Below are 25,910 nucleotides of genomic sequence, written 5' to 3' on the forward strand. Positions count from 1 at the left end.
GTGGCCGTGCACGGCGCCCGGCGCCCAGGCCGGCGGGAGGGACGAGGGCGGAGCGCAGGACCGCTTGGCCTGACCCTTCCCCCCTTCCCTTCCCATCCCCGCCCCTCTCCTCGCCAGGCTCCAGCCTTACTTAACCCCTGCCCAGCCGCGGCGGGTTTATGGGCAGCCGCTGCCCTCTGCCCTTCTGCAGCCTGGCCAACATATCTCTCCAAGGCACTCCCCTCCACCTCTGGCCTTGGACGTTGCGTCCTTTACCGCCTTCGAGGCGCCCCAGGGACACCCCCCCATTCCCGGCAGAAGCAATAATGGGAGTCCAGTTGCACCCGGGCGCAGGAGGGGGGCATGCCTGTGCGCAACAGACACGCGCGCGCGCGCGCGCCCGCACACCCTGGGGCATTGCTTTGCACAGTTGCAAGATGGATTGTGTTTGCTTCCTCTTCCAGAAAGTCGCCGCGTCCGACCCCCACCCACCCTTGTCTTTGCTTGGGCGAACACCTGGTGCTCGTAATCTCCAGGGGGAAGGGATGTGGTGGTCTCCGGCTGGCGGGGGCGCGAGGTCAAGGGGTTCCTCACCAGATTTCAGGCCTCTGGGGGCAAGGCGCCCACCCGCCGGCGAGGTTAGAGGCAATAGGAATGCCCACCACTCATGCCGTGGCCTGCCCCTTCCCCTTTAATTTCCTTTTTTTTCTGTGTTTTATAGAAAGGGCTTGGCCAGGAGGCCGGCTGGACTGCAGATGTCTCTTCCAGACTCCCTGAGCTCTCCTCCCAGCTGCTGCTCGCCTGCAACAGCCCCCAACCCCACCCAAACCCTGGGCTGGGGCCGACCAGCATTTAGTATTTATTAAGCACCCTTTGTATGCGCCCAGATCGCTCTCACATGGGAAGCCTAAGCCTCTGGCTCTGGGCCCGTTAACGTTTAACCCGCTGGAAAAGCCCTTCCTGCGGTGACCTTTCACCTTGAAGTCCCTCAGGTCCTGTAGCCTGGCCTTATCTCCTGCCCGGCCTGCTCACCCAGACACGAGGCCACGTGGCTGGGCCTATGAAGGCTGTGGGCGGGAGAGTAGTGCTCTCTGCCCATGAGGCTCCTAAGTCCTCCTCTCTCAAGAAGGGGCCTTGGGAAAAGACACCCCCTCTCCAGATGACATCTGAAGAGGCACCCTCGAGAGGCGGGGAGGGGGAGAGATGCTTAGAGATCGTGCAACACTTCAAAAGATACCAAGGTTCTGAGAAAGCCAGCACAGTCAAGCACAGCCCAGGGATTCTGGGCCTCCCAAGGAGGGCCTGGGTGAGTGCAAGGTGGGAAAGGTTTTAGCAGGTACAGAAAGCAAGAAGGGCTCGCGTTAGACATGAGCAAAGACTTTCCATGGGTCTGACTAAAGTGGATTTCTGCCCTGTAAGCCCTACTGGGGGAGTGGAGCCTGGGTGGTTATAGAGAACCCTTTGGTTCTGGGGCTGCCTGGGAATGTGGAGGGCGCTGGCTGGTTATTTGGAGTGAGGACAAGGGTCTAGGTCCCTTCCTGGATCGTCCAGGATCTTTGGTGGGAGAAGGGGTCCGCTTCAGAAAGGGAAACTTAGCAGGGAAAAGTCTCACAGAAGGGAGTCAGAGGGGGGATTTAGGGAGGGGAGGGTTTGAGGGACACATATCTGGGGCAAGGAGGCCCAAAAATGACAGGCTGAGAGCCGGCTTGGAGACTGGGGAAAGAAGGCGCCGGAGTTGGTCCTACTCTGCGGATGCCCCGCCCCCTCACGGTAGCTCCACCGCCCCTGCATGCCCTGGGGCTGGTCTGCTGGGGTAAGGCTGGAGTCTAGGACCGGCTCCGCCCCCCTGACCCCTGCCCGCGGCCCCGCGGTGACATTTGACCTTGCGGCGGCCGCGGACCAGGGACAAAGAGGCCTGGACCCATCTGCTGCAGGGGCACCCGTGGGAATGGCCAGACCCTGCTCTGGTGGCCTGGGAACAAATCCCTGCCCCCTCCTTAAGCACGAACTCCTTCCCCACCCTCTAACAGGTGACTTCGTCTCCTTTTGCTTCCTCCCTGCACCGACAACCTGGTGGGACTGGGAGCTAAGATGACTCTTGGGAGAGGGAAGGGGGACAAGAGGGGCTAAGGTCGGCTCCTCTACTCCCCTGCCTCACAGACGACCTTGCCCGCCTCAATTTCCTGGCTTTTATCCAAGCCGACCTTGGTCCACAGAGAGTGCGCGGGGTCCGAAGGTCACCAGCCCCAACTCTCGCCTGAGGCATCTGTGGGTCAGGAGGACCGGATTGCGTCCAGGCCGCTGACTGGCACTGATCTCAGGTTCGTCTTGCCCTTCCAGGCAAGAAGTAACCGCCCCGCACACACCTGCACAGGTTCGGCCTGAGAAACGCCTCCACCACCAGGCTGGGAACAAAACCCTTGCTAATCCCCAGCTTGGGTTTCAGCTACCGCGCAGGAGAGCACAGTTGGCCTCTAATCCGGGCCGACTGGGTCGTGCCCAGCCCCCCTTTCACGACCCCGCCAGACCCGATTGGGAGGGCGGGGAAGTGTGACCTATGCAAATGACATGCTAATCAGATGCCTGTTATTAACCTGACACTAGCGCTTCCCACAGCTTCCAAGGTCTAACGGTGAAAGCCAGAATTTAGCCTCACCAGGGGCCGTCTAGGCCCTCGAGGGACCGAATGTGTGTGGTGCCCACCTTGAGCACGCACTCTGAGTTCCTCTGCGCCTGCGGTATAGACCCCTGACTTTCCGCGTGCAGGTTTTTAAGCCTTTTACCTTAGCTCCACATTTCTTTGCATGCAAGTTCCAAAGCTGCCTCTGATTCCTCCTCCCTACACATGCACCTGGAGCATGCGCCCTTCTAGCTAACGTTCCACACTCCGAACTGTGGGGGCCTCAGTCTTCTGGGTTGTAGGCATCGTCCTCTTGGGAGCATCTTCCAGGACAAACCCAACTTCTCCCTAAGAAGAGTAGGCAGGGGAAGGTGTGCCCTGCCCCCCGTGGATCCCTGTCTGGGCTTCTGGAAACAAGTAAGAGTTGGAATTTCAGCTCTGGGTGTGTAACCTCACTGACCTCTGAATCGCCCCAGCCAGGCCCGGAGACCCTATCCCTACAGCCCAGGCTGCCTCTGGCAAGACCCTACCGACCCCATTCACATGCCACATGGTGCCAAGCCAAAAAGACACCGAATCTTTCTCAAATGCCCAGCCAACCCCTCATCCAGCCCAAGATGCACAGGTATATCAGCCTCCATCACATCAAACACGCTTCACCATGCAAAGTCACGCCTCATGACATCACTCCAGGACAGTTTATGACACGGCCGGCCACCACTGTCTGGCACATCCAGACATGGCCAGGTACAGGGCCTACAGAAAGGTCTCCCCTGGCTGGGGAGGTGGACGGGGCTGACTGGGCCTCTCCAAGTTTCTTGCAGTGGTTTCTAGCACAGCCAGCTCTTCTGCCTGTCGTGCCTCCATTAGTGCCACCTGCTGTTCCAGCTTCCTCCGTTGCCCTTCCTGCTTCTGGCGGGCTCCTTGGAAGGCCAGGACCAGGGCACTAGAGGGGGTATGGAGGTTGGGGGTTGAGCCAGGAAATAGGCTCCCCACACTAAGACAGGGACTACGCACTTCCAGACTGGGACTTCCTGAAGTCCCAGCATCACTCAGGAGGGGCTGACACACAGGCACCAGGGGAGGTGTGGGATGGACCAAATTTGCAGCCCACCTTATAGGAGAGAAGCTGAGGCCCAGACAGAGCCAGGGAATCTTCTGAGGTCACCAGGGGAAGTACAGGGAAGGGGGACCCACCTGTGAGCCTTACATAAATCACTGTTCAGCTCAGCACTCTGAGCACGTCTGGCTCGCTCCTTCTGAGCCACCTGTTCCAGCTCCTCCCGCAGAGACTGCAGCTGCTCCCGCAGGCCCAGGGTCCTGATACAGGAGTGGGGAGAGAAGGGCTCACAGCCATAGCCAGTCCTATCATCCCTCTACCCACCCACCTGCCCATGGTGTTTCCATGGTAGGAACACACCTGTACACAGGTGCACACCCAGCCTGGCACTGCTGCACACAACACCCCCACGGACTCTTGCATATATGCCACCATCACCCTCCCTCCCTAGCCAAATATCCCCCAACCAGAAACACACCGAGTGAGTGATGCCAACAGTTCCTGAGCTAGCTCCTCTCGATCCTGCACTTTGCCCACCTGACCTCCATCGATGCCCCTGATGCCACCAGGGATAGCAGGGCCCTGAGAGAAGCAGAAAGAAGGGACATGACATTGGCCTAGGCTGAGTATGTGCTCAGCCCACGCTGGATGTTGAAGATGCCCAGACTGTGGCAGCCATAGTCCTTTCTCTCACAGAGTCTCCAGTCTGGTGAGATACCCCAATAAGAGCAAAATTAGTCCCTAACAAGGGAAATAAATAACAGGGGATCTCATCTGAAGTCAGTCCAGGAGGGCTTCCTGGAGGAGGCGATATCTGAGCTCAGACCTCTAGGAGTTCAAGGACTTAACTGAACAAAGAGGGATGTGACTGGTGTTTCTGGCAGTGGCGCAGCAGGTACAAAGGCCTGGAAGTGGAAGAGATGATTCAAAGGAGCATTCTAGAAGCCACTGAAGGCTTTAAGCAGAGGGTAGACATGATTAGACGGCAAGGGGCAAAAAGGAAAGACTCAGAGGGAACTAGAACCAAAATTTAGGAAGAGAGGAAGCATGGACTGGGGCTATTAGAGTGGAGACGGGGTGGTATGAACAGGCCTGGGTGGTGGGATAAAAGAGGTACAGGTTTGAGTGAAGACACTAAATCACTTAAGGCTTAGTGGGCTCAATGCCCTCAAAGAAAGAAACTCCAAAGTACAAAGTGTGAACTTTAACCTGCAGCTTACCATTCAACTAATTTACTTGTGCAGAAATGGAAACTGAGGCTCAGAAGGGGCTGTGCTTGGCCAGAGCCACCTAGCCAGTAGTATACTTCTATCCCTACCAGGTCGAGTCAGAGTGCTCACCTGGGACCATGCCTCCTCGTCTCCGCTACTCCTGCCTCCACTGCTGTCACCGCCACTGCTGTTGGCCCCACCAGTTTGGAGCTGAGCCCACTCCCACCGCAGCTGCTCCAGCAGGAGCATGTGGGCGGGGCCCTGGGCTCGGAGGGCAGCCTCCCGCAGCTCCAGACCCCGCTTCTCCCGCCGCACCAGCTGTAGCCTCAACATCAGGTCTTCCTGGGTCTCCTGAGAAACCAAGAGAGGGTAGAGAATTTGTGACTCTAGGGTCAACTGCTGGGGAAACTGTTCCTGGGTCCTGGGCCTCAAGAGGCACCAGTGAGGGCTGGTCAAGCAAGAACTTAAACCCTCACCATGATCTTGTGTGGTAGGAAATATAATTCTCTCATAAAAACTACAGCTGTAGACATGACAGTTCAGAGAGGACAAGTATCTTAGACAAGTTCGAGTAGAAGCTCAGTGGAAGGGGCTGAAGTTTCTCCAACTCCAGAACCTTAGGTCTTTCGTACAAACCTGAAATTGTGTCCCCTGCCCCATTTCTTTTCCATGCAAAGCGCATTTTGCAAAGCCAGATTCAAAGCCTTATGAGAAACTGAATTCCAAAGGACAAACTCCTATTCATCTCTCAAAACCCAGCCCCAATTCTCCTCCTTCCAGGAAAACTGACTCCAGCCTAGCAGAACTCTCTTTTGCTGTTTAGTTCCCCAATCACATCCCTCTTAACCTCAGCAAAGGATTTTGTCCCACCAGGAAAGGCTGACACAATAACCACTGCCCATTTGTACCCGTGCAGCCTCCAGGTCCTGCTGGATCTGCATCTTCTCCAGCTGGGGCAGGGCTAGGCCAGGCTGCGTCCCCAGAATAGCCTGCACCATGGCTTCTGCACGGGGCGCAGTGGGCATGGGTGACAAGGTGGGACCAGGATCTGGGGGAATCTTCACCATAGCACGGCACTCTCGGAGACGCTGGACACAGCCTCGGAGCTGGGTAGACACCTCCTGTGGTGTGGGCCTATCCACACTGCTGCCCTCAGGGCTACAGAAAACAGAAGAGGGGCCTGTGTGGACATTGACAGGCATAGTTGTGCTAACTTCATGCCAACCCTGGTGGACTCCATCATCTTCCATATTACTGACCATGGTGGATCCTACACCATCTGTTGTGGGCGCTGTAATACCAATATGGTGGGCACCATCATCCATCAAGACAACACGGTGAACACCATCACACCAATGGGTACCGTCATTCATGTAAACATGGTGGACATCATCACACCAATCTAATGGTCGCAGCTGCTCATGCCAGCATGGTGGATGTCATCACGCCAAGCCAATGGACATCATTGCTCAGCTTGCCAGACCTCTTTGGCAGCATCATGCCAACATCTTTAAGCACTGTCATGTCAGTTCTAATCAGTGACACCATCATCCATCTTCATGACAACCCTGGTGGGTCCTATACCAACCCCAATGGCTGTTAACCACCACGACAAATTTGTTGAATAGCAGCCAGCCAACTCCAGTCGGGTCTCCATGGACCAGCTCTGGGAGCCCCATTTCCCAATCAGGACCCCATTCACTGGCCTGCCCAGTTCCCAGGATTCCTAGGAGTACCTTAGCTGAGGATCCCACCGTGTCCCTCCATCCATGGCAGCCTCCTCTTGGGCCAGCAGCCTCTGAGCCTCCTTCTCAGCTGCCTCCAGGTCACTCTTGGGGACGTCTTCTGCTCCTGAGTCCGCCTCCCGGAGAGTGAGCAGGACCCCATATGCCTCCTCACAGTGCTCACTGTGGGACACTGGTTCTAAGTGCTCCAGGACACTCAGCCCCATCTTTCAGGTGATATTTCCACTTGCTCCTGGATCTCTCCCTTCTCTCCCATCCCCAGGGGGGAATGCAAACCCCTTCAGCACCCTTGGACTAAAATTGCCTTAAATTAATTTCTGTAGTGGGAGAAAGTAATTACCTGCGGAGGCCCTGCCTCTCTTTGTGGATCAGGGACATCCTCTGAGCTCACCCATTCCCTTCCCAGCCAGTGATACCATGGCGGGGGTGGGGCAAAGACCTGTACTGCAAGGCCAGACGTAGTGCCGTGGCCTCGGCCTCCCGCTGGCCCAGCTGCATGCTGAGGCCCTCACACCGACCCTTGTATCCCTGGAGCACAGCTGACAGCAGACGGTTGAAGCATTTGAGCTTCTCGATGCTCCTGCCTCCGAAGGTGGGGAAGAGGGAAAGTGAGAGGCCTTGTAGAGTAGTCAGAACCCAATTGATTTCCACCTCCCCTCCCGTACCCCAACTCCAGCTCCAGACTCAGGTTTATATCTCAGCTGAGGAGGTGCTGGTGCCCTTACGAGCTCAGCATTTGTGGCTCTTACCCCTGGAGCTTCTCCAACTGGACTTCCACGATGTGCATCTTGGGCGTAAGAGGCTGGGTAGAGAGAGATCCAAGGATCTGGGCACTAGAATCACTCCGGAGGCGCTGGAGCAGGGGGTGAGACAGGGAGAAGGAGTCCTGCAGCAAGAGGGGACTTGAATCACCAAGATTGTCAAGAGCTCAGCACCATGGGTTTAGGCTTTTCCAATCGCAGAAGATGATGGATCACATGACCTGGATTTGAGTCTCACTACCCCAAACCCTAAGGATCTCAAGATGGTGGTTTTGAGCTTCCCACACTCACCTGAGTGGCCCAGGGCTCCCCATCAGCCCCGGAGCTGCTGGATCCACTGCCTGAGCCACCTGCTTGGCTCTGGGAGGAAGGTGGGAAGGGGTCCAGCCTCAGCAGGGAATCCTGCAGCTCCTGGACCTGGGGGAAGCATGAGGAATGTCAGGCTGGGGGCTCCAAATAACCACCAGCCCTCCCTAAGGCCCGTTCCTGGGGCAGTGGCAAGAGCCCTAGCTGTAAAGCAGGAGCCCCAGGTATTCACTGCACCAAATCCCTCCCTCACTATATGACCTTGGGCAACTCACTCAACCACTCAGGACTTCTCTTTCTTTAGACATACAGATGGCCAACAGGTACATGAAATGTGCTTAACATCACTAATCATCAGGGAAATTCATATCAAAACCACAAAGAGATTTCACCTTATACCTATTTAGATGTCTGTTATAAAAAAGACACGAAATGACAAGTGTTAGTGAGGATGTGGAGAAAAGGAAAACTTCATATGCTGTTGGGATTGTAAATGGGTATAAATACTATGGAAAACAGTATTCTCAAAAAATTACCAATAGAACTACCATGGGATCCAGCAATCCCATTTCTGGGCATTTAGCCAAAGGGAACAAAAACACTAATTTGAAAAGATACATGCACCCCTATGTTCATTGCAGCATTATTCACAATAGCCAAGACATGGAAGCAATCCATGTGTCCGCTGATAGATAAATAGATAATGAAGATGTGGCATATATACAATGGAATATTACTCAGCCTTAAAAAGGAATGAAACCCTGCCATTTGCGACAACATGAATGAACCTTGAGGGCCTTATGCTAGTGAGATAAGTCAGAGAAAGATAATTACTGTATTATCTCCCTGACGTGTGGAATCTAAAAACAAAACAAAACACTGAACTCATAAGTATAAAGAATAGATTGGAGGTGGGAAGCGGGGACCAAATTAAAACAAACAAACTAACTAACTTCTCTTTCCCAGCCTGGAAATGGGCCCCATCCCACAGGGAAATGGGCCGCTTGTTCTGGGCTTCCACAGCCCCAGTCTTGTCACCTGGAGATGAGGGCCTGCTCCCCTTGACCTCCATCGGCCACATGGCTTTAGATTTCATCCACATGCTGAGGGTGCCTCTATGTCCATACCCACGTCTGACAGCTCCCCGTTCAACATCACCCAGAATCTGCCCGCTTCTTACCACCTCCGCAACTTCCACCATCTGGCCTCTGAACCAGTGCTTCCTCCTGAATCTCCAGGATCCCACTGCTGCTGCCCACACACTGTTCCTCCCAGGACAGCCAGCGGGTGCCTGTGAACGCCTATGTTTGGTAGTCATCCCTCCCTACTCAGAACCCTCAGAGGCTCCCATCTCAAGCAGAGCAAAATCTCAAATCTTTCCTACAGCCCTGCAGGAACTGCCCTGTCACTTCTCTGCCTCCGTCTCCTCCCACTCACCCCACACTGGCTTCCTCACTGTTCCTCAAATATACCAATCACACTCAGGGCCTTTGCATATGCTATTCCCTCTGTTTGGAATGTTCTTCCCCCAGATCTTTGCATGGTTCCTCCCACACCTCCTGCAAGTGTCACTTCCTCTGTGGGCCTCCCTGATCACCTCAACTAAGATTGTATGGGACCTGTGTCTGTTGGGGCTCAGCAGTCAATGATGCATTTAAAAAATTTTTCAAATGAACAAGTGATTGAACATAGCCTATGCCAAACTGCCTCCTCCCTCAGATAGGGAGCCTTGGGAGGCAGGGCTGCCCGACTCACCTCTCTCTGCAGCATCTCCTTCTCCGTCTGGATGGCCTCCAAGGAGGCCTGCATGTGGATTAGTTCATCTTCACGGCTTCCCAGGGCCAAACGCAGCCAGGCATTTCTCTCGGCCATGCGGGTTGCCTCCCTCTGGTAGCCCCCTGCCCCTTCCTGCTCCAGGCAGGGCCTTCGTCCCCCCTTGCTTCTGCCCTCTGCCTCCATTGGCCCAGAACAGCTTGGGGGCTGGTGGCGCCAGGCAGCAGCTGCTGCCTCCAGTGAGCTCAGAGCATGCTGGAGAGTCTGAAAAATGTCGGGGGCCCCAGATCCAGAGGAGACGGTCTCCCTGTCCCATGGGGCTGCCTCTGGGGCCTGATGAGCTTCTTCTGCAGGCTCATGGGGCTCCTTGGGTGCTGGGGCCAGTCCCCTGCTAGAGTCCCCATCAGCCTCTTTTTCGGTTCTGTGAAGAGGTGAGAGATGGAAGATTCTGAAAATGGGAACATCTGGGGTGGCTGGCATACAGCGGCTGTGTGTCAAGGCTGGGGCCTTGAAAGTCAGCTTGAGGAGGGTGATGGGGAGTCATGGTATGTGTGTGAGTGGGAGTGGAAGGGGCACAGGCAGTGTTATGGGTGGGAAAGAGCTGGAGTTGGAGGCACAGACCAAGAGGGTCTTACCTGCTCTCCAGGCTCTGCCCACTCTCCTCCACCCCAGGGCCCAGCAGTTCTGTCTTGCAGCTTTCCTGAGATGGCAAAGGGCCCAGTGCAGGGCTTCCGTTGGCTGCCTCAGCCTCCTCTAAACTTTCTGCCACAGGGTCCAGCTCCCCCTGCAAATGGTCACCATGACTGAGCTCTGAGCCAGGAAGGGCTCGGCCCAAGGGTCCCACTGAGCTGGCTGTGGCAGGGGTGGAGGACACTTACAGGTGGAATGTGCCTCCCTCGCCGGCTTCGGGGCCGTGTGGCCCGGGCACTCATTGCTGTCCAGAAATCAGTGTCCTCTGAATCTTCCTCCTTCGTTCCCTACTAAAACCACAGCCTGATCTCAGCTCTTGCCTTTGCTGTCCTGGGCAAATGACAGTTTCAATTTCCTCTTCTGCGAAATGGGCATTGATTTCTCCCCTTCAGAAGGGATCTTGAGTCGTCAATGTTGATTTGGCATATTTAAATGACCTTAAAAGCTTACTACTTTCCAAGGTTGCCCTGACCTCCCCCTTCTCCTTTGCCTCCTTAAACTTTCGCTTCCTTGGAGCTCCCTTCCCTCCCCTATCCTTGGCCTAGGACAAGAATGTCAAGAGTCCTCTCTCCTCCTCAGGGCCCTCCTGAACCACAAGCCCCAACCCTGGGGTTGGGTCCCCTCAGCCCTCTCTGCTTCTCTATTCCTCTAGGAGCACCTTAGTCAGAGGCCCGAGTCCCTGGACATTCTTGGGGTCACTCTGCCACTGTCTGCTCAGGCCTGGGCTGGCCAAGATTGGCCTGGGAGGGACCAGGAAACAGGAAGCCCCCTCCCCTGGTCACATGACTTGTTATTGTGCAGTTTCCTCCTCAAGGACAGTGCCTTCCTCCAGTCCCAGCAGGGGACACGTGTCCAGCTTCCAGAGACATCCATCCCAACTCACCTCAGCCTCCAAGGCCATGGCTCTTCCACCTCTGAGCCTCAGTTTCCTTATCTGACCTACAGTGTCATGGGAGTTTTAACAAGCAATTTGCACATGGCTAGGCACCATCAGGGATCTGAATTGTAATATGCACTCCTTGTTCCCTATTACCTCTCTGAAAGTCCCGTTTCTGTTTCCTCTGCCAGCTGTTGTTGAGGAATCTGCAAAATACTGGATTCCTCAGAGCCTAGATGATCCTTACGTCCTGCCCATTTTTCCTGCATCTACCTCTAATAGGTTTCCTTTTCTACATCCATAGTCACAGTCCAAGCCCCTCTTGTCCCACCCGGATGCCAGCCCAGCTCCCTCTCTGGGATCCCCAGTCCCCAACCCCATCCACTCCTTTTCCCATCCAGGCTCCAGAAACAGAGATCTGATTAATTGCCTCCCTTGCTCACACACCCCCGTGGTTCTCCACTGCTCTTGGGAAACATTTCAAGCTCTTCAACCTGGCATTCAAGGCCCTTGAAAATTATGCTTCCTGCTTGCACCCACGTATACTCCATGCTGTAGCCGTGATGGCCTCCTCCATGAATGGCTGAAGGTTCTCAATTCTCACACCCTAGGTCTTTACCCATGCTATAAGCTCTGCCTGAAACACCCTGTCCTTCCTTCTGCACTTGGATTAACTGTGCAGAGACAAGTAGCCTGAATCTTCCAGATCCCACTAACAGATCCTAGGAGGCTAAATCTTCTTTCTTATGGAGGGAGAGAAATTGTACTCCTCTGACTTCGGGGTACACAGGGCCATTGAAATCCTCACTCTTACCCATGCTCTAGCTAAATTAACCTGTGAGAGGTCCCACCACTACAAGGGTCTTCAGAGCCTCCAGAACTATGTCCAGATTCCTTCTGCCTGGAATGCCTTTCCTCCTGTTTTTCTAGCAAATTCTCCATCCTTCAAGGCTCAGCCTACATAGCCCCTCCTAGCTGTCATTAAATCAGAACCTGGCTGATGTGGACAGGCTTATCTGATTCTTAAAAATAAAAAAACTGAGGCTCAGAGTAGTTTTAAATAGTTATAGAGCTAAGGGGAGAAGTGTGCATGAAAAAGGAAGGGTAGTTAGAAATAGTTCTGGCTTAGTATTTTTGATTTTTGTAAATATATGTAAAATAAGGAAAATTAAGTAATTAGGAGGGGCCTTGGAGCCTGGCCTACGCCCACCTCAATCCGAAAAATCCCGCCCCTCACTGAGGTCTCGGTCAGTGCCACCCACAAAATCAGCCCCGCCTCTTCTTCTAAATCCCGCCCAATTCTGTCCCACTCAGTTTATCACATTGCAGACTAAGCTTTCTGTATCCCTCTGAGCTTAGTCCATCGAAACCTCTGCCTCGTCCCAGCCTATCACTGTACAAGCGCTGACCAGCGTAGTCTGAGTCTGCCCAAACGAAAACTCCGCCTCATCTTGCTTTAGCCAATCACATTCCAGATCCATCCCACTCAGCCTCCCGCCCCTAGCACAGTCCCAGCCTCTCAGCTTCCAAGACTCTCCAGCTTCATCCAATTCATAGCTCTGCTCGCTCTGCGGCCCGCTGAACTACATTTCCCAGGAGGTGTCGCGGCCGCGCCGCACCACGACCGGCTGCGAAGATGGCGGCTTCCTAGTGAGTCGGCCGCCGAGTAGGATCGCGACTCAGGCCACGGTGAGCAGAAGTTGAGGGGTGGAAGCGTGCAGGGCTCGTCTCTAGACGAGCTCCCAGCTCCCGGAGCCCCAGAGATACAGCTCCTTGCCTACCTTGAAGCTTCCTTCTCCAGCTCTGGTTTCTCTTACATCTAGCCTCCATCCCTCTTACTGCAGCTAAGGCTTTGTTTTCATTAGAGGTTGTGGGGGCTGCAAGGCTCTCAGAGACCATCCCGGGCAGCCCGCAGCCCATTACCCAGATAGACAAGCTGGGTCATTGGCGTCCTCTCTTTCCTTAAAGATACCTGTAATACACAGATCCGCGACCCTCCCTTGTGCAGACACCCCCAAGGCCCACGGGGGAGAATCTCAGAGGTATACTATTCCTTTATTCACCGAAACAGTGTCGGGTAACAGAAAACCCAACTCAATCTGGTTTAATCAAGAAAGAGAAGTTAGTGGCTTATAAGACTGGTTCCAGGTGTAGCTGAATCTAGGTGCTCAGAAGTCTGTTGTTTTTGGGTGATCATCACTCAGGCGAGCTCTCTTTACCCTCTTGAAGGCTAAAGAGGCTCCTGGAATCTCTTGATTTGTATCTTCTCTGCAACTCTTAACAAGCCCCTCTCCCCTAATAATAGCTCTATTGGAAGTCCCAGAGCTGCTCCTCACTGGCCTATATTCAGTCATGTCCCCATCTCTGAGTCATTCACAGTGGCCAGTTGTGCTCACTGGCCAAGGAGGAGGGGCCGGGGTTAGCCCTACAGAAGAAAATGAAAGAGACTATTATCTTATGTCAGAGTGAATGCCAGGCCGATAGTGTAAAGGCACCTATTCTACGGATGAGAAAATAGACCCTGAGAGGAGGGACTTCTAGTCAGTGAGCTGCTGGTACCCTGGCCTGCCTGGTAACCAAGTATTTTTAAAACCCCTAAGAGAAGGATTCTGGCTTCCCTTATCCCTGCTTCATCCAGCCACTCAGGAGCCATGGAAGTGACAGAGCCCAGCAGCCCCACTGAGGAGGAAGAAGAGGAGGAAGAGGAGGAGGAGGAAGAAGAACAGTCAGTGGAGCCAAGGCCGCGCACACGCTCCAACCCTGAGGGGGCTGAGGACCGGGCGCTGGGGGCCCAGGCCAGTGTGGGCAGCCGCAGCGAGGGCGAGGGCGAGGCGGCCAGTGCTGACAGTGGGACTCCAAACCCTCCGGGAGTCGGCCCTAAGGCCTGGCAGGTGCCTCCACTAGCCCCTGAGGTCCAGGTGCGGACACCAAGGGTCAACTGTCCAGAGAAGGTGGTAAGTGGAAATTCAGCCATCAGCTCTGAGGCTTTAGAGGATTTTGGATTAACATTCTTGCCTTTTGGGATGTTTTGTAAACAGTTCTTTTATATGAGTTTCCTGGAACTGCCACAATAAAGTACTACAAATGGTTCTAGAAACCATAAGTCTGAAATCTACATTCCCTCCAAAGGCTCAGGGGGAGGATACTTCCAGCCTTTTCTAGCTTCAGGTGGCTGCAGGCATCTTTGACTTGTGGCTGCATCACTCCAATCTCTGCCTCCATTTTCACATGATCTTCTCCTCTGTGTCTCCTTTTCTGTCTCATAAGGAAACATGTCATGGGATCAGATGATTTTATCTCAAGATCTTTACTTTAATTATACTATTAAAGACTAATTCTAAATAAAGTTATATCCTGAGGTTCTAGGCAGGTGTATCTTCTGGAGGCCACAGTTCAACCCACTCTACCCCTGTTTCCTTGAGTCTGTGTCAGACTCCTAGTCCAGTGCTCTTTCTTTCGAGCCACCGCATTCCAAACTGGATGGCTTGGCTTGGAGTTGGGGGTCATCTTGTTGCCTTTTCAGACAGGGCTGCTTGAAGCGAGCCAAGCGCGTGGAGGTGGTGTTAACATCCAGCCTCCAGGTGCTGTTGGTCACGATGCCTTCACCACCCTCCAACTTTATTGCAGATCATCTGTCTGGACCTGTCAGAGGAAATGTCACTGCCAAAGTTGGAGTCGTTCAACGGGTGAGAGGGACATTTTGGGGCTTGAATGTGTAGCCATGGTTGGGAGGGGCCTGGCCCCCAAAACGCAGGGCTCTCTCTCTCAGACACCGCTGTGGTCTGGCCTGGGGCCTGTCAGTATCAGAGTGTAGCAACAATACCTGGTAATGATACAGCATCTGCCCACGGGGTTCTATTCTAAGTGTGTGAGAGCTGTCATGCAACGCCCATGACACACTAGTGACTTGGAAACTCAGTAAAGCAAAGGGACTTGCCCAAGGCCTCACAACAAATGGACAGAGCCAGGATTCAGACGCAGGCCTAGCTGACTCCGAAGTCCTTGCCCTGAGCAGCTGGGTCTCTGTGGGATGGAGTGGCAGGGCCTGACACAGACCAGAAGCACAGAGATGGTAAAGACAAGCCCATTTTCCCCCTTGCTGGCACCCCTAACCACCCATGGCTGAGCAAAGATCGTCAGAGACCTCACAAGGGTCAGATGTGAAACCCAGGCTGGCCAGAGGGACAGCAAAAGATGGAGAGGGTCAGCTAGGCCAGGTGAGGGCAAAAGATGGAGAGGGTCAGCTAGGCCAGGTTTGCTGTTGGGCTCCACCACCCCTCTGCTGTGTGTCCTGGGCCTCGGCCTCATTGTGGGACTGCGGAGGGTTCCCCAGGATGGATGGGTGAGGGGCTGTCTCCTGAGGTCAGGAGGTCTCTCCTTAACCACTGCCCTCACTCTCTGTCCCTCCTCAGCTCTAAAACCAATGCCCTCAATGTCTCCCAGAAGATGATTGAGATGTTCGTACGAACAAAACACAAGATCGACAAAAGCCATGAGTTTGCACTGGTGGTAGTGAACGATGATACTGCCTGGGTGAGGCTGGGGCAGGGCTGGGGCTCCCTGGGGTCCCCTGGGGGCAAGGGAGCACTTTGCTGAGGCTTATGCTTCCCCACAGCTATCTGGCCTGACTTCCGACCCCCGTGAGCTCTGCAGCTGTCTCTATGACCTGGAAACAGCCTCCTGCTCCACCTTCAGTATCCTTCCAGGCAGGGGTGTGCTGTGGGAGTCAGGGAGGAGGGCCTGGCTAGTCCTGTTATCCTCAGAATCTAGGTAGTCTGAACTGTGGAGGAGGCCAGCTCGGAATGGCTCAGGTCCAGATTTCAGCTATGCCACAACAAGCTTGGGCCAGTCACCTTTCTGACCCTCAGTTTCTTCATCTGTAAAATGGGAGGCAGTGAACCTCCTACCCCATGGTATCCCTGCAGAGGTAAAGTCCTAACAGAAGCAGACCAGCTGATTTAGACTTCTGTATATCAAAACAGCACCCACAGGGGGAGCACTCCATGCAGGGCCTGTTAAACAGATGCTACTCAATAAATGGCAGTATGTGACTGAAAAGTCACCACTACAGCACACTTTATGCTGATTTTAACATGAAAGGCTCATGTGCAGCCCAAAACTTAAATAGAGTATGATCCCTGTGAATTAGAAAACTGGTGAGTGTTGGGAGGAGGAGGACAGGGACACCCATGGCTCTTTGCTTGTCAGGAGAGTGGCCCCGGCCCTGAGAGAAATGGGGGATTTCAATCACCAAGGATCCTTAGGACATCTGATGCCAGCCCACTGGTTTGTGATCTGTCCTGGGGGAAAATAGGCCCAGAGAGGGCAGGCGACAAGGCTAGGGTCACACAGCGCATTTCCCACACAGTGGACATAGCACCAGGCTCAGAGGTGCGCAGGGTCTCTTGGCATCAGGATGAGGGAAGCCACCGACCCCTGCCACCTGTGCTCTGCCATCAGCCTTCTCCTTAGCATTACTGCCAGATCTGGAAGGTCTCTTCAGCCTCATGTAAGTTCTCCCTTCCCCACGTCTCCTCTCCATGTTAGTCCCATTATGACCCTATGAGGCTCCACTCAATTGTGTTAACCCCGGGGAATGGGGGCAGCAGACTTTTTCTATAAAAGGCCAGACAGTAAATATTTTCAGCTTTGCAGACCATGTAGTCTCTGTCATGATGACTGGACTTTGCTGTTGTACTCCCAGAGCAGCCCCAGACCATACTGAAACAAATGGGTATGGCTGTGTGCCAATAAAACTTTATTGACAGACATTGAAATTTGAATTTCATATTATCTCTACATGTCATGAAATATTCTTTTGGTTTTTTTTCCCCTCTGATCATTTAAAAATATCAAATCCATTCTTAGCTCATGGACCCTACATTTCTAACCCATGTTTCTGTTGCCTTTACCATCATGATTAACTTGGTACAAACATCTCAGCAAATTTTGCAAGAGAACCCGTGGGGTAAATTCATAATGGAGGATATACTGGATCAGGGAGTAGGGAGAATTTTTTAATTTTGCTAGACATTGCCAAAGCACTTCTCCAGAAATTAGCTCTTGTTTACTTCCCCTGGCACCAGGATTGACCATGCTGCTGAAAGCTGTGCCTGTGTGATTGTGGGAAGAGGCCACATGTTCTGCTGTGCTTTTCTTTGAGCCTTTTCTCCTTCATTTTTAAGCCATTTGATATTCTCTCAGTGATTTGTATATTTGTCTGTCCTCTTTACCTATTTTTCTGTGGGGAAGTCGGCTTTTCTCCTGTTTGCGATCAACTTTGCTTTTTACATAGGAAGGACCTTAGCCCTCTTCTTAGTGCTGTCGGCCCAACATGAGATCTAGCTGTGGCCGAGTGGAGAAATATGTGCTAACTTAGCATATAAGATTGAATCCCTGCCTAGGTGTCTCCTGGCCTGGTGGGACAAGGCCAACTCCAGGCAGTGATGGGGGATGCTCAGGATGGCCAGAGCATCCAGCTTTGGGGTTAGCAAAGCCTCCTGGATGGAGCAGGAGAGGTCAAGCAGATGGATAAGGCTGAAGAGGCGCTCTGAGTAGAGGGAACAACACGTGGGAAAAGTCAGAGGCAGCAGTGAACTTGGGAGGGGTTAGAATGGGGCCTTATGTGCCCAGCAAGGGTGATGACAGTGGGAGACCCCTAAAGTATGTTCCGACCTGTCCTCTTTCTCCCCACTGTGCAGCCAGCAGAAGACGGAGCTGCCAGTCACAGAGAACGTGCAGACGATCCCGCCTCCATACGTAGTCCGCACCATCCTTGTCTACAGCCGCCCGCCCTGCCAGCCCCAGTTTTCCCTTACTGAGCCCATGAAGGTGACTGAGGCCTGGGAGAGGGGTGGTGAGACACTAGGAGGGACTTCCTGAGCACAGGAGCTAGGGCACCTACAGGCAGATTCCCCAAGTCCGAGGCAGAAGCTGGGGAATTGTGGTTATGAGGTCACAGGGTAACCAAAGGCTAGTGTTCTTCCCTTGCAGAAAATGTTCCAGTGCCCATATTTCTTCTTTGATGTCGTTTACATCCACAATGGTGCTGACGAGAAGGAGGAGGAGATGAGCTGGAAGGTGAGGCTATGGTGGGTGTGGGGCAGGTGAGTATAGATAGGGTATCTCAGAACCTGCCTACCTGGGGTCTGGTGGACACCACCTCCTGGATCCTGGTCATTCAGTCATTCAGCAAGCATTTCCACATATCCGCTGGGGGGTTCATGGAGGCTGTTGGGATAGTGGGCCTGGGAGTACATAGGGACCTGCCCACTTCATTCCCAACATCTGCTCCTCTCTCTTCCTGCCTTTGCCCTAGCTGTACCCTCTGCTTGGAGCACCCTTCCTTCCCTGCCTTCCCAGGCTCTGCTGGTCATTCATGTCCCAGCACTGAACCAGCTGTAGAACCTCAAGTGGGCCACTTACCTCTCTGAGCCTCAGCTGTGAACAGGGAGAGTTGAGACCAGCTCCTACTCCTACCTTAGTATTCAAGCCAAAGATCCCTACCTTGGGGAGCCTTCCCTACTCCTCAAGGAAGATTGCATGGGGCCTGGAGGGTAACTTGCATCCAGCTATCTCCAGACTGGAAGCTCTAACAGTGGATGGGTGCAGGGAATGTTTGCTGAATGAAGGATTGTTTTCTGCCTGGCAAAATTCCTTCATCCTTCAGAACCCACCCCTAATGCCCCCTCCTCTGGGAAATCCTCCAGGGGCAAGGAGGGCCTATCAGGAGAACGCCTGCCTGAAGAACCCCTTCCTGGCCTCCTACAGGACATGTTCGCCTTCATGGGCAGCCTGGATACCAAGGGCACCAGCTACAAGTATGAGGTGGCGCTGGCTGGACCAGCCCTCGAGTTGCACAACTGTATGGCCAAGCTGCTGGCTCACCCACTGCAGCGACCCTGCCAGAGCCATGCCTCCTACAGCCTGCTGGAGGAGGAGGATGAAGCCACCGAAGTTGAGGCCACTGTTTGAACCATCCCTGTGTGTCCAACCTTCTTATACAATGAAACCCGTGGCCTAGAGTGCTGGTTCTCAAACTGGGGCCCATCGGACCCCTGGGGGTTCTTCAAGGAGCCACCCAGGGTATTTGGGAGCCGTGGAAGGAAACCCAAGATTCTAGGAAACATCCCAGGGACTGGGCACTCATTCCCCATATTTCCCAGCACACATCCCACTCTTTATCAGTTGTAATTTTTGTTCTTCATTGTGCGATTTTTGTCATTAGAATAAAAATCTGAGAAATCCCTAAGTGAGATCCACACCAATCACCTTGTGTTAATTGGGGTCTCCTTGGTTGCAAGTGATAGAAATCCCACCCATTGAACAGGAAGGGAAATGTCTTGGTTCTTGTGGATGAGAAGCCAAGGTGCAACTTCAGGCTTGGCTGTATCCAGCTGTTTAGATGACATTGCTATTTGAGTGGGCTTTAATACCCTGCATGTTTGGTGTTCACTGTGTTTTGCTTTCCTCCCAACCTGTGGAATGGGGTGAGATGGCTGCATCCACCCCAGGAAAGAAAGTGCCTACCAATAAGGGTTCCTGGTAGCTAACTGGGCTCAAATTAAGGGGAAAAACAAACAAAACCCTAGCAGCCATTACCAAACAGGAACAGGAGCTTAGAGCTTCGGGGAGAAGCCTGCACTAAACTGTCTGCGTTTTGCTCTGAACTTCTTGTAGATTGAGTCAACTTTTATAAAGGAGTTCTTGGAATTTCAACCGATGGTATGGATGTATGGATATACCCACCTAACATCCAATTGGAGCTGGCTGCTGTATCCTCATTAGCATCTTTGACCAGTCAGATTGGCTCCATTCTGACTAATCAGGACAGTGCTTTTTAGGACCAATCAAACTAAGGATTTGGAGTCTTCATTTGCCTAAGGGGCTTTGCTATGTCAGGTCCTCTCCGGCTGGGGTGTGCTCATTCCTTTTCTACCAAAGACTGGGTCTCTGGCTGGAGCTGAAACACTAAGGGCAATTGCTGAAGGGGATGGTGTGCTCCCCATTGAGGTGTTTTGAGTAAAGGCTACTTCACTGCACCCCAAATTAGGGCTTCCTGTTTAACAGCTGTGACCACTCCCCAAATCCCAGCCCAAATGAAGTGAGGGTTCCCAGCCACCCCCTTAAGACGCCTTTCCTGGGCCATGGGCCAGAACTCCAGGATGTTCTGAGTGTCCAGGCCTGGATCAAGCCTCTTTTGAGGGAGGGTTACAAGTCCACCAGGAAATAGTGTGGGTACTCCTCAGAAAAAGGGAGACAAGATAGACATAACAGGTCCACTATTCAACTATCTTTCTGGAAAATGAACAATTGTGAAAAAGTTCATCAGCTACATTCTCAGTTCTAGATAAAATGAAAATAGCTTCATTGAATAACAGCTGTTCCTTCCCACCAGCATTGGGCAAATGTGTTTCAGACCTCTGTGATGAAACTCTCGTTCAACATCACACAAGCCGGGAAGGGATTATTCCCCCATTTTACAGATGGGGAAACTAAGGCCCTGACGTCCCAGCGCCCAAAGCCATGGACTCCCAGCTCTGGGAGACTGAAAATGCGCAACCCATCTGGAAGCGGAAGCTGTTGAGTGAGCGCTAATGGAGGCCTCTTCCGCAGAGGGTTCCCCTGCAGTCACCCACAGTTCCCCGAGTTGTAGCTCCACCTCCTCCAGAAGGGTGCGTTCACATTTCCCGTTTTGAGATGAGATAGTGGCCCACCAGGCGGACTTCATCTCCCCCAGGCCCTTATCGGCAGCTCCAGGTCCTGCCTGAGCGCCACTAGGGGAACGAGCCACTGAAACTCTCCGACACCGAAGTACAAGGTAGTGCGGCGCAGGGCACCCCTAGCTAAGCAACCTGCACCGCACGCGGATGTGGAGACCCGAGCCAAGCAGCGTGGCAGCGCGTGCGCACAGGGGTGCCGCGGAAAATTTGAAACTGGCAGACGGAACCTCGGGGCTAGGGGACCGCGCAAGTATGGGCGCAGTGACAGGCTTGGAGTGGCGGCTGCGGGCAGCGCTGCGGGAGGAAGAGCCACGGTGAGGACAGGGCCTGGTGCGGACGGGCCAGGGCGGGAGGCGAGAGTTGTGGTCCACTCCGAACCCCTGATCGCAGTGTCGTGGAGGAGCTGCTGCGCCGTGGCGCCGACCCCAACCTGGTGCTCCCGGATGGCGCGGCTGCCATGCACCTGGCGGCAGGAGCCCAGCACCCGGGCGCTCTGCGATGCCTCAAGGTCCTGATGCGTCGAGGTGGAGACCCCAACGCTCGGTGAGGCGGGGCCTAGGTCCGGGGCGGGGTCTACCGTGCAGTGGAGGGTCTCCCGAGTCCAAGGGCGAAGACTTAGAGTGCAGAAGAAGGCGTCTCATGGTCCAAGGATGGGGACTCGAAGCCCGAGGGCGGAGCTTGCGGAATCAGGGGAGGGATCCTGAGGGTGCCAGGACGGGGGCTAGGGTCCCAGACCGAGGATGAGGTATGCGGTTGCGCTGGGGCCAAAGTAGGTATCAAAGTTTCGGATCTGGGAGTAGAATCTCTAGGGTCAGAGAGCAGACGTTTGGGTCCCAGCCCGAGGGCGCAGGATCTGGGTTCCAAGAGTGGTGTCCCAGGCTGGCGGATAGGGATGAGGGACTGAGGGCCAAGGCTCCAGGGCGGAGATCAAGTTTCCTCCTCCGCTGACCCCTCCTCCACTCCTGCCCCAGATCGGCCGAGGGGCTGACACCGCTGCACGTGGCCGCTGGCTGGGGCTGTCTCCGCGGCATGGAGCTGCTGCTGAGCCAGGGAGCGGACCCGGCGCTGCGTGACCAGGTGAGGGCCCCAGCTCCGGGAGCAACAGGGCGGACCCATAGGGACGTAGGGAGGGAAAAGGGACCTCGGGCGCCCCCTGCTGACTGTGCCACTGCAGGACGGACTCCGTCCTCTGGACCTGGCGGAGCAGCAGGGGCACCAGGACTGTGCGCACGTCCTGAGGGAGCTCCAGATGCTGACCAGGACTCGGACCCGGGCAGAGACCGAGGAGCTAGAGCCTGAGTCTGGCGGTGAGTGGGGCCTGCGCGGCCACAGGGGTTTGGCCTCTGGACCAGCTTATCGTGTCTCTCACTGATGTCCACAGTTTACTGCTGGTTCTGACTCTCTCACAGCCAGTATCTCTCTAGTCAACTCTGACTTCACTCTCTCCTCCCTTTGACTCCAGCTGCCTTCTTCTATCTGATCCAACTTCCATCTCTGGCTCTGGCTCCCTCTCCCCCCTTCTTTGACTCCCACTCTCATTCTCTGCACCAGGCCCACGCCCCAGGGGAAAGAGGCTGAACATCAGCCCCTTTGGACCTCCTGATGTGACACTGGACTCCACAGCACTGGGCAGAAGTGACAGCAGGGACATGGGCCTGGAAGCTGGCCCCAGACCCCCCAGCTTTCTTGCTCACTCTGAGACTGCTGACAAGGATGACAGCTTAGAGTCCCCCCAAGAGCTGTGGGACTGCAGTTCAGATGCCTCCTTTGTCACAGCAGTTGAGGCCTCTGGAGCTGAGGACCCAGCCCCCCATACTTCTCAGTGGGCTGTATCATTGCCCCAGACCAGGCAGCAACTACTGCCTGGTGTCCAGCCATCTGAGAGGCTGCCAAGGTCTCCAGGCACACCACAGCAGGCGCATGGAGCCGTCATGGCCTTCAAAGAGACTGAACTAAATGCCCGTCTACAGGCCCTGACTCTGACCTTGACAGATGCCTCCCCCAACACCATCTCCCTCCCAGATGCAAGCCTAGCCCACAGCCTCCCTCAAGAACCACTGCCTGGATCCCCCAACTTTCACTTCCTAACAGACGACCAGGGGTCCCTTGAGAGTAACGTGGCCGCTCTCTGGCTGACAGAGGATGAGGAAAGTTCCACAGGTGGCAAGGACCCCTTTCCCTCTTGCTGGTGCCTGCCAGACCCCACCACATCTGACCTTGAGCTGCCGCAAGGGCTCCAGACACTTGGCAAGAGCCCAGGCCCCATCACGCCTTCTGCCCGGCCATACCATCTCCGACGACTAGAAGAATCCCAGGCTGTACCCGGTTAGTCCCTTCTGGGCATCCAGAGTTCAAAGAGCCTCCAGGAATCTCTGGAGACCCTTTCCTCTCAGTCTCACTTCTCACTTTGTCGCTGGGAACCACCCCTTTTTGTTTTCCTTGACTCAGTTTTCCCTCCCAGGCCCAGACTTTGCAGGGCACAGCCCAGAGCTATCTGAGGCCTTGAGGACAGGCCGAATCCCAGATGCTCAGGCAGACGAGGATGCACTTGCTCGGCAGTTTGAGCGGCCGGATCCTGGCAGGAGGTGGCGGGAGGGTGTTGTGAAGTCCAGCTTCACGTATCTGCTTCTGGACCCCAGGTACTCAGGGCAGTAGTGAGACCCAGAGGTGGGAACTGAAAATCTCTAAGATTAGTTCTTTTTTGTTTGTTTGTTTAAAAAGCTAATTTTATTTTAAAGTAATTAAGTTCAAATGCCTTTTTTTTTTAAACAAAACGTATTGCCTAGCTATGGGATTGGTTCTTATATGCTGTGTGTCCTCAGAAAGGGAACTGGCCCTCTCTGGTCATCAGCTTCTTTATCTATAAAGGGTGGTTAGAGCCATCTCAAGCTGCTGAGTCTTTGAGGAGCAGCCACAACTCTCTGCCCTGTGAGTTCAATTTGTTCTGTGACCTTAGAGACTTTCTCTAGGGCAACTCTTGTCTCTTTTTCCTCTCTGAGCCATCCCTTTCATCCAGGGAGACTCAGGACCTGCCAGCCCGAGCCTTCTCACTGACCCTGGCTGAATGCCTTCGGACTTTTGTCCATGCCATCTTCTATGTGGGCAAGGGGACACGGGCTCGGCCGAATGTCCACCTCTGGGAGGCCCTCGACTACCATGGGCGGCCAGGAAAACAGGTGTGAGGATAAGGACCAGGGTCAGGGTGGGGGCAGCCAGGCCGTGGGCAGGTAGAGGAAGGAGGGGATTGAGGAGCCTACCCTTGACCCTGCCCTGGCTCCCCCCACCAGGCCTGCCCCAAGGTATGCCAGATCTTGGACATTTGGGCCAGTGGTCATGGCGTTATCTCCCTGCATTGCTTCCAGCATGTGATCGCTGTGGAAGCTTACACTCGAGAGGCGTGTCTTGTGGATGCTCTAGGTGAGTGCGTGGCTTGTGGATGGGGTTCATAGGAGGGTACTTGATCTACCAGTTCTGTCACCCCTTCCCTCTCAGGGCTATTTGTTCAGTGAACAATTATTGAGCACCAGCAACATACCTGTACATATTTTGCTGCTTGGTTGATCCCTGCTTGAAGGCAATACACAGTGGGTTCACATACTTCTGTCACATACTTCTACTGGAAGTTTGCTGAGGCTGCTCCTGTGACCTCATCCCTAATCTCTCTAGGGATCCGGACGCTGACTAACCAGAAACAAGGACACTGCTATGGCGTGGTGGCGAGCTGGCCACCTGCCCGGCGCCGCCGCTTGGGGGTACATCTGCTGCACCGTGCCCTCCTCGTCTTTCTGGCTGAGGGTGAACGAGAGTTGCGACCTCAGGACATCCAAGCCCGCAGCTGAGCACTGTGAAATTACCCATCCAGCCTGGGTAGCAATCAGGGTGTTCGGTTGTTCCAGCTGCCTTGTGCTTAGAGCATCCCTCTATCTCCAGCTCTAGAAGGCTGGTGAAGGGGGCAACGGGGCAGATCTCCTCAGGCTACAAGAGTACTTTGTTACAGACAGAACTACTGGAAAGATAGTGAGCTCCCAGGGAGGAGAACAAATAGACCAAAAGGTTATTTGGAACATTTGGTGCTTTGGAATATTCCAGTGTTTTGGCAGTTTGGTCCTGTCTGGGTGGACAAAGTCCACTTTTATCTACCAGACACAGGGGACCCATACTGTGTGGGCTGGGGTCTTCCTCAGCCAAATGAATGGAATCTGCCCCAACTCAAGAGCTGGGTTCTGCTGCTTTCCAGCTGTGGTACCTCAGACTAGTAATTTGTTTGAGCCTCAGTTTCCTCAGTTGTACAATGGGGGCAGTGAGAGGTCTTACCTCAGAGGTCATTGTGGGAATCCGATTAAACAAAGTCATGCATTGGGGTGTGGCTCAGAGCCCTTCACTGAGCCAGAGGTGGCCCAAGTGGAAAGTCTCAGGGGGAGAAGGGAGTTGCCCTGATGCTTTGGAAGGGCCGACTGTGTGTGGTGACAGGAGGCCAGGGCTGGGGAGGGTGTGGGGTGTGGGTGTGAGACACCAGCCCTTGGGATCACTATGCGACACAAGTTTCCTGACATCGCTTCTCTGAACCTGTTTCTTCCACTATAAAATGAGATTAATAACCTTGATTTCTGGTGATGCCCTGCGATTTCGAACTATTCACATATGCAAAGAGCTTCAGTAAAATGCCAGGTCAAGATACTGGTGAGGTGTTGGAGGGATCACTTCAGTTTTCCAGAAGTTGCTTCTTCAAAGCGTCCATAGGTTTAGGGACTTGGGGAGATCTGCTGCCTCATTGGGTTCACCACCTGCCCGTCACTGCTACTCAACCAACCAGGTCCTGCAGGGGGCGGAGGTTCATGTCGGTTTCTCCACTGAGAGATCCTTGTCTCTCCCTGAGCAGGACTGGCTGTTTTTGTAATTAGGTACCCGGCCTCTGGAGGGGCTCTGGGCTCTCCCACTTTAACTGAACTGAAGAAACCTCTCTCTGAACTGGGCAGCTTCACAGACACCAAGTCTCCTGATAAAGAGACAGCAATTAAAACAGCATGCCATCTGCCCAGGAATTCACAAACAGGTTGCTGGGAAAGAGATAGGATTTGTTAGTTTCCCAACCTCAGCTCTACTGACACTTGATACCAGATGGTTTTTTGGATGGGGACTGTCTTTGCGTTGTAAGGTGTCTGATGG

General features: G+C 54.0%; 3 protein-coding genes across 7 annotated transcripts; 2 read left to right on the forward strand and 1 right to left on the reverse strand.

Annotated features, from left to right (window-relative positions):
* Window positions 1–2,757: 2,757 nt before the first annotated feature.
* On the reverse strand, window positions 2,758–10,565 carry USHBP1 (USH1 protein network component harmonin binding protein 1). The gene is made up of 12 exons (XM_006904269.2): window positions 10,334–10,565; window positions 10,091–10,239; window positions 9,438–9,876; window positions 7,668–7,793; window positions 7,365–7,501; window positions 7,055–7,195; window positions 6,607–6,777; window positions 5,779–6,028; window positions 5,000–5,221; window positions 4,138–4,241; window positions 3,797–3,919; window positions 2,758–3,545 (listed from the first exon to the last, which is right to left on the reverse strand). The coding sequence occupies exons 1-12, from the start codon at window positions 10,385–10,387 to the stop codon at window positions 3,356–3,358; spliced, it is 2,106 nt and encodes a 701-aa protein (XP_006904331.1). The 5' UTR covers window positions 10,388–10,565; the 3' UTR covers window positions 2,758–3,355.
* A 1,988-nt stretch (window positions 10,566–12,553) lies between these two features.
* On the forward strand, window positions 12,554–19,289 carry BABAM1 (BRISC and BRCA1 A complex member 1). Of its 5 annotated transcripts, XM_025043804.1 has the most exons (10): window positions 12,564–12,711; window positions 12,991–13,064; window positions 13,661–13,976; window positions 14,650–14,708; window positions 15,435–15,555; window positions 15,638–15,716; window positions 16,507–16,531; window positions 17,724–17,853; window positions 18,016–18,102; window positions 18,793–19,289. In XM_025043804.1, the coding sequence occupies exons 3-10, from the start codon at window positions 13,674–13,676 to the stop codon at window positions 18,994–18,996; spliced, it is 1,008 nt and encodes a 335-aa protein (XP_024899572.1). In that variant the 5' UTR covers window positions 12,564–12,711; window positions 12,991–13,064; window positions 13,661–13,673; the 3' UTR covers window positions 18,997–19,289. The 5 variants fall into 5 exon arrangements, with proteins under 5 accessions (XP_006904332.1, XP_006904334.1, XP_024899581.1 ...); XM_006904270.3 differs by lacking the exon at window positions 12,991–13,064 and having other exon boundaries at window positions 12,554–12,711; XM_006904272.3 differs by lacking the exon at window positions 12,991–13,064 and having other exon boundaries at window positions 12,554–12,711; window positions 18,732–18,936.
* Window positions 19,290–20,618: 1,329 nt separating this feature from the next.
* On the forward strand, window positions 20,619–25,348 carry ANKLE1 (ankyrin repeat and LEM domain containing 1). The gene is made up of 9 exons (XM_025044326.1): window positions 20,619–20,696; window positions 21,013–21,287; window positions 21,716–21,821; window positions 21,919–22,051; window positions 22,296–23,069; window positions 23,206–23,383; window positions 23,761–23,920; window positions 24,032–24,161; window positions 24,411–25,348. Exons 1-9 carry the CDS (start codon window positions 20,619–20,621, stop codon window positions 24,581–24,583), a joined length of 2,007 nt encoding a protein of 668 aa, XP_024900094.1. The 3' UTR covers window positions 24,584–25,348.
* Window positions 25,349–25,910: the final 562 nt, after the last annotated feature.

The sequence above is a fragment of the Pteropus alecto genome, unplaced genomic scaffold (genome assembly GCF_000325575.1).
Source record: "Pteropus alecto unplaced genomic scaffold, ASM32557v1 scaffold160, whole genome shotgun sequence".
NCBI lineage: Eukaryota > Metazoa > Chordata > Mammalia > Chiroptera > Pteropodidae > Pteropus > Pteropus alecto.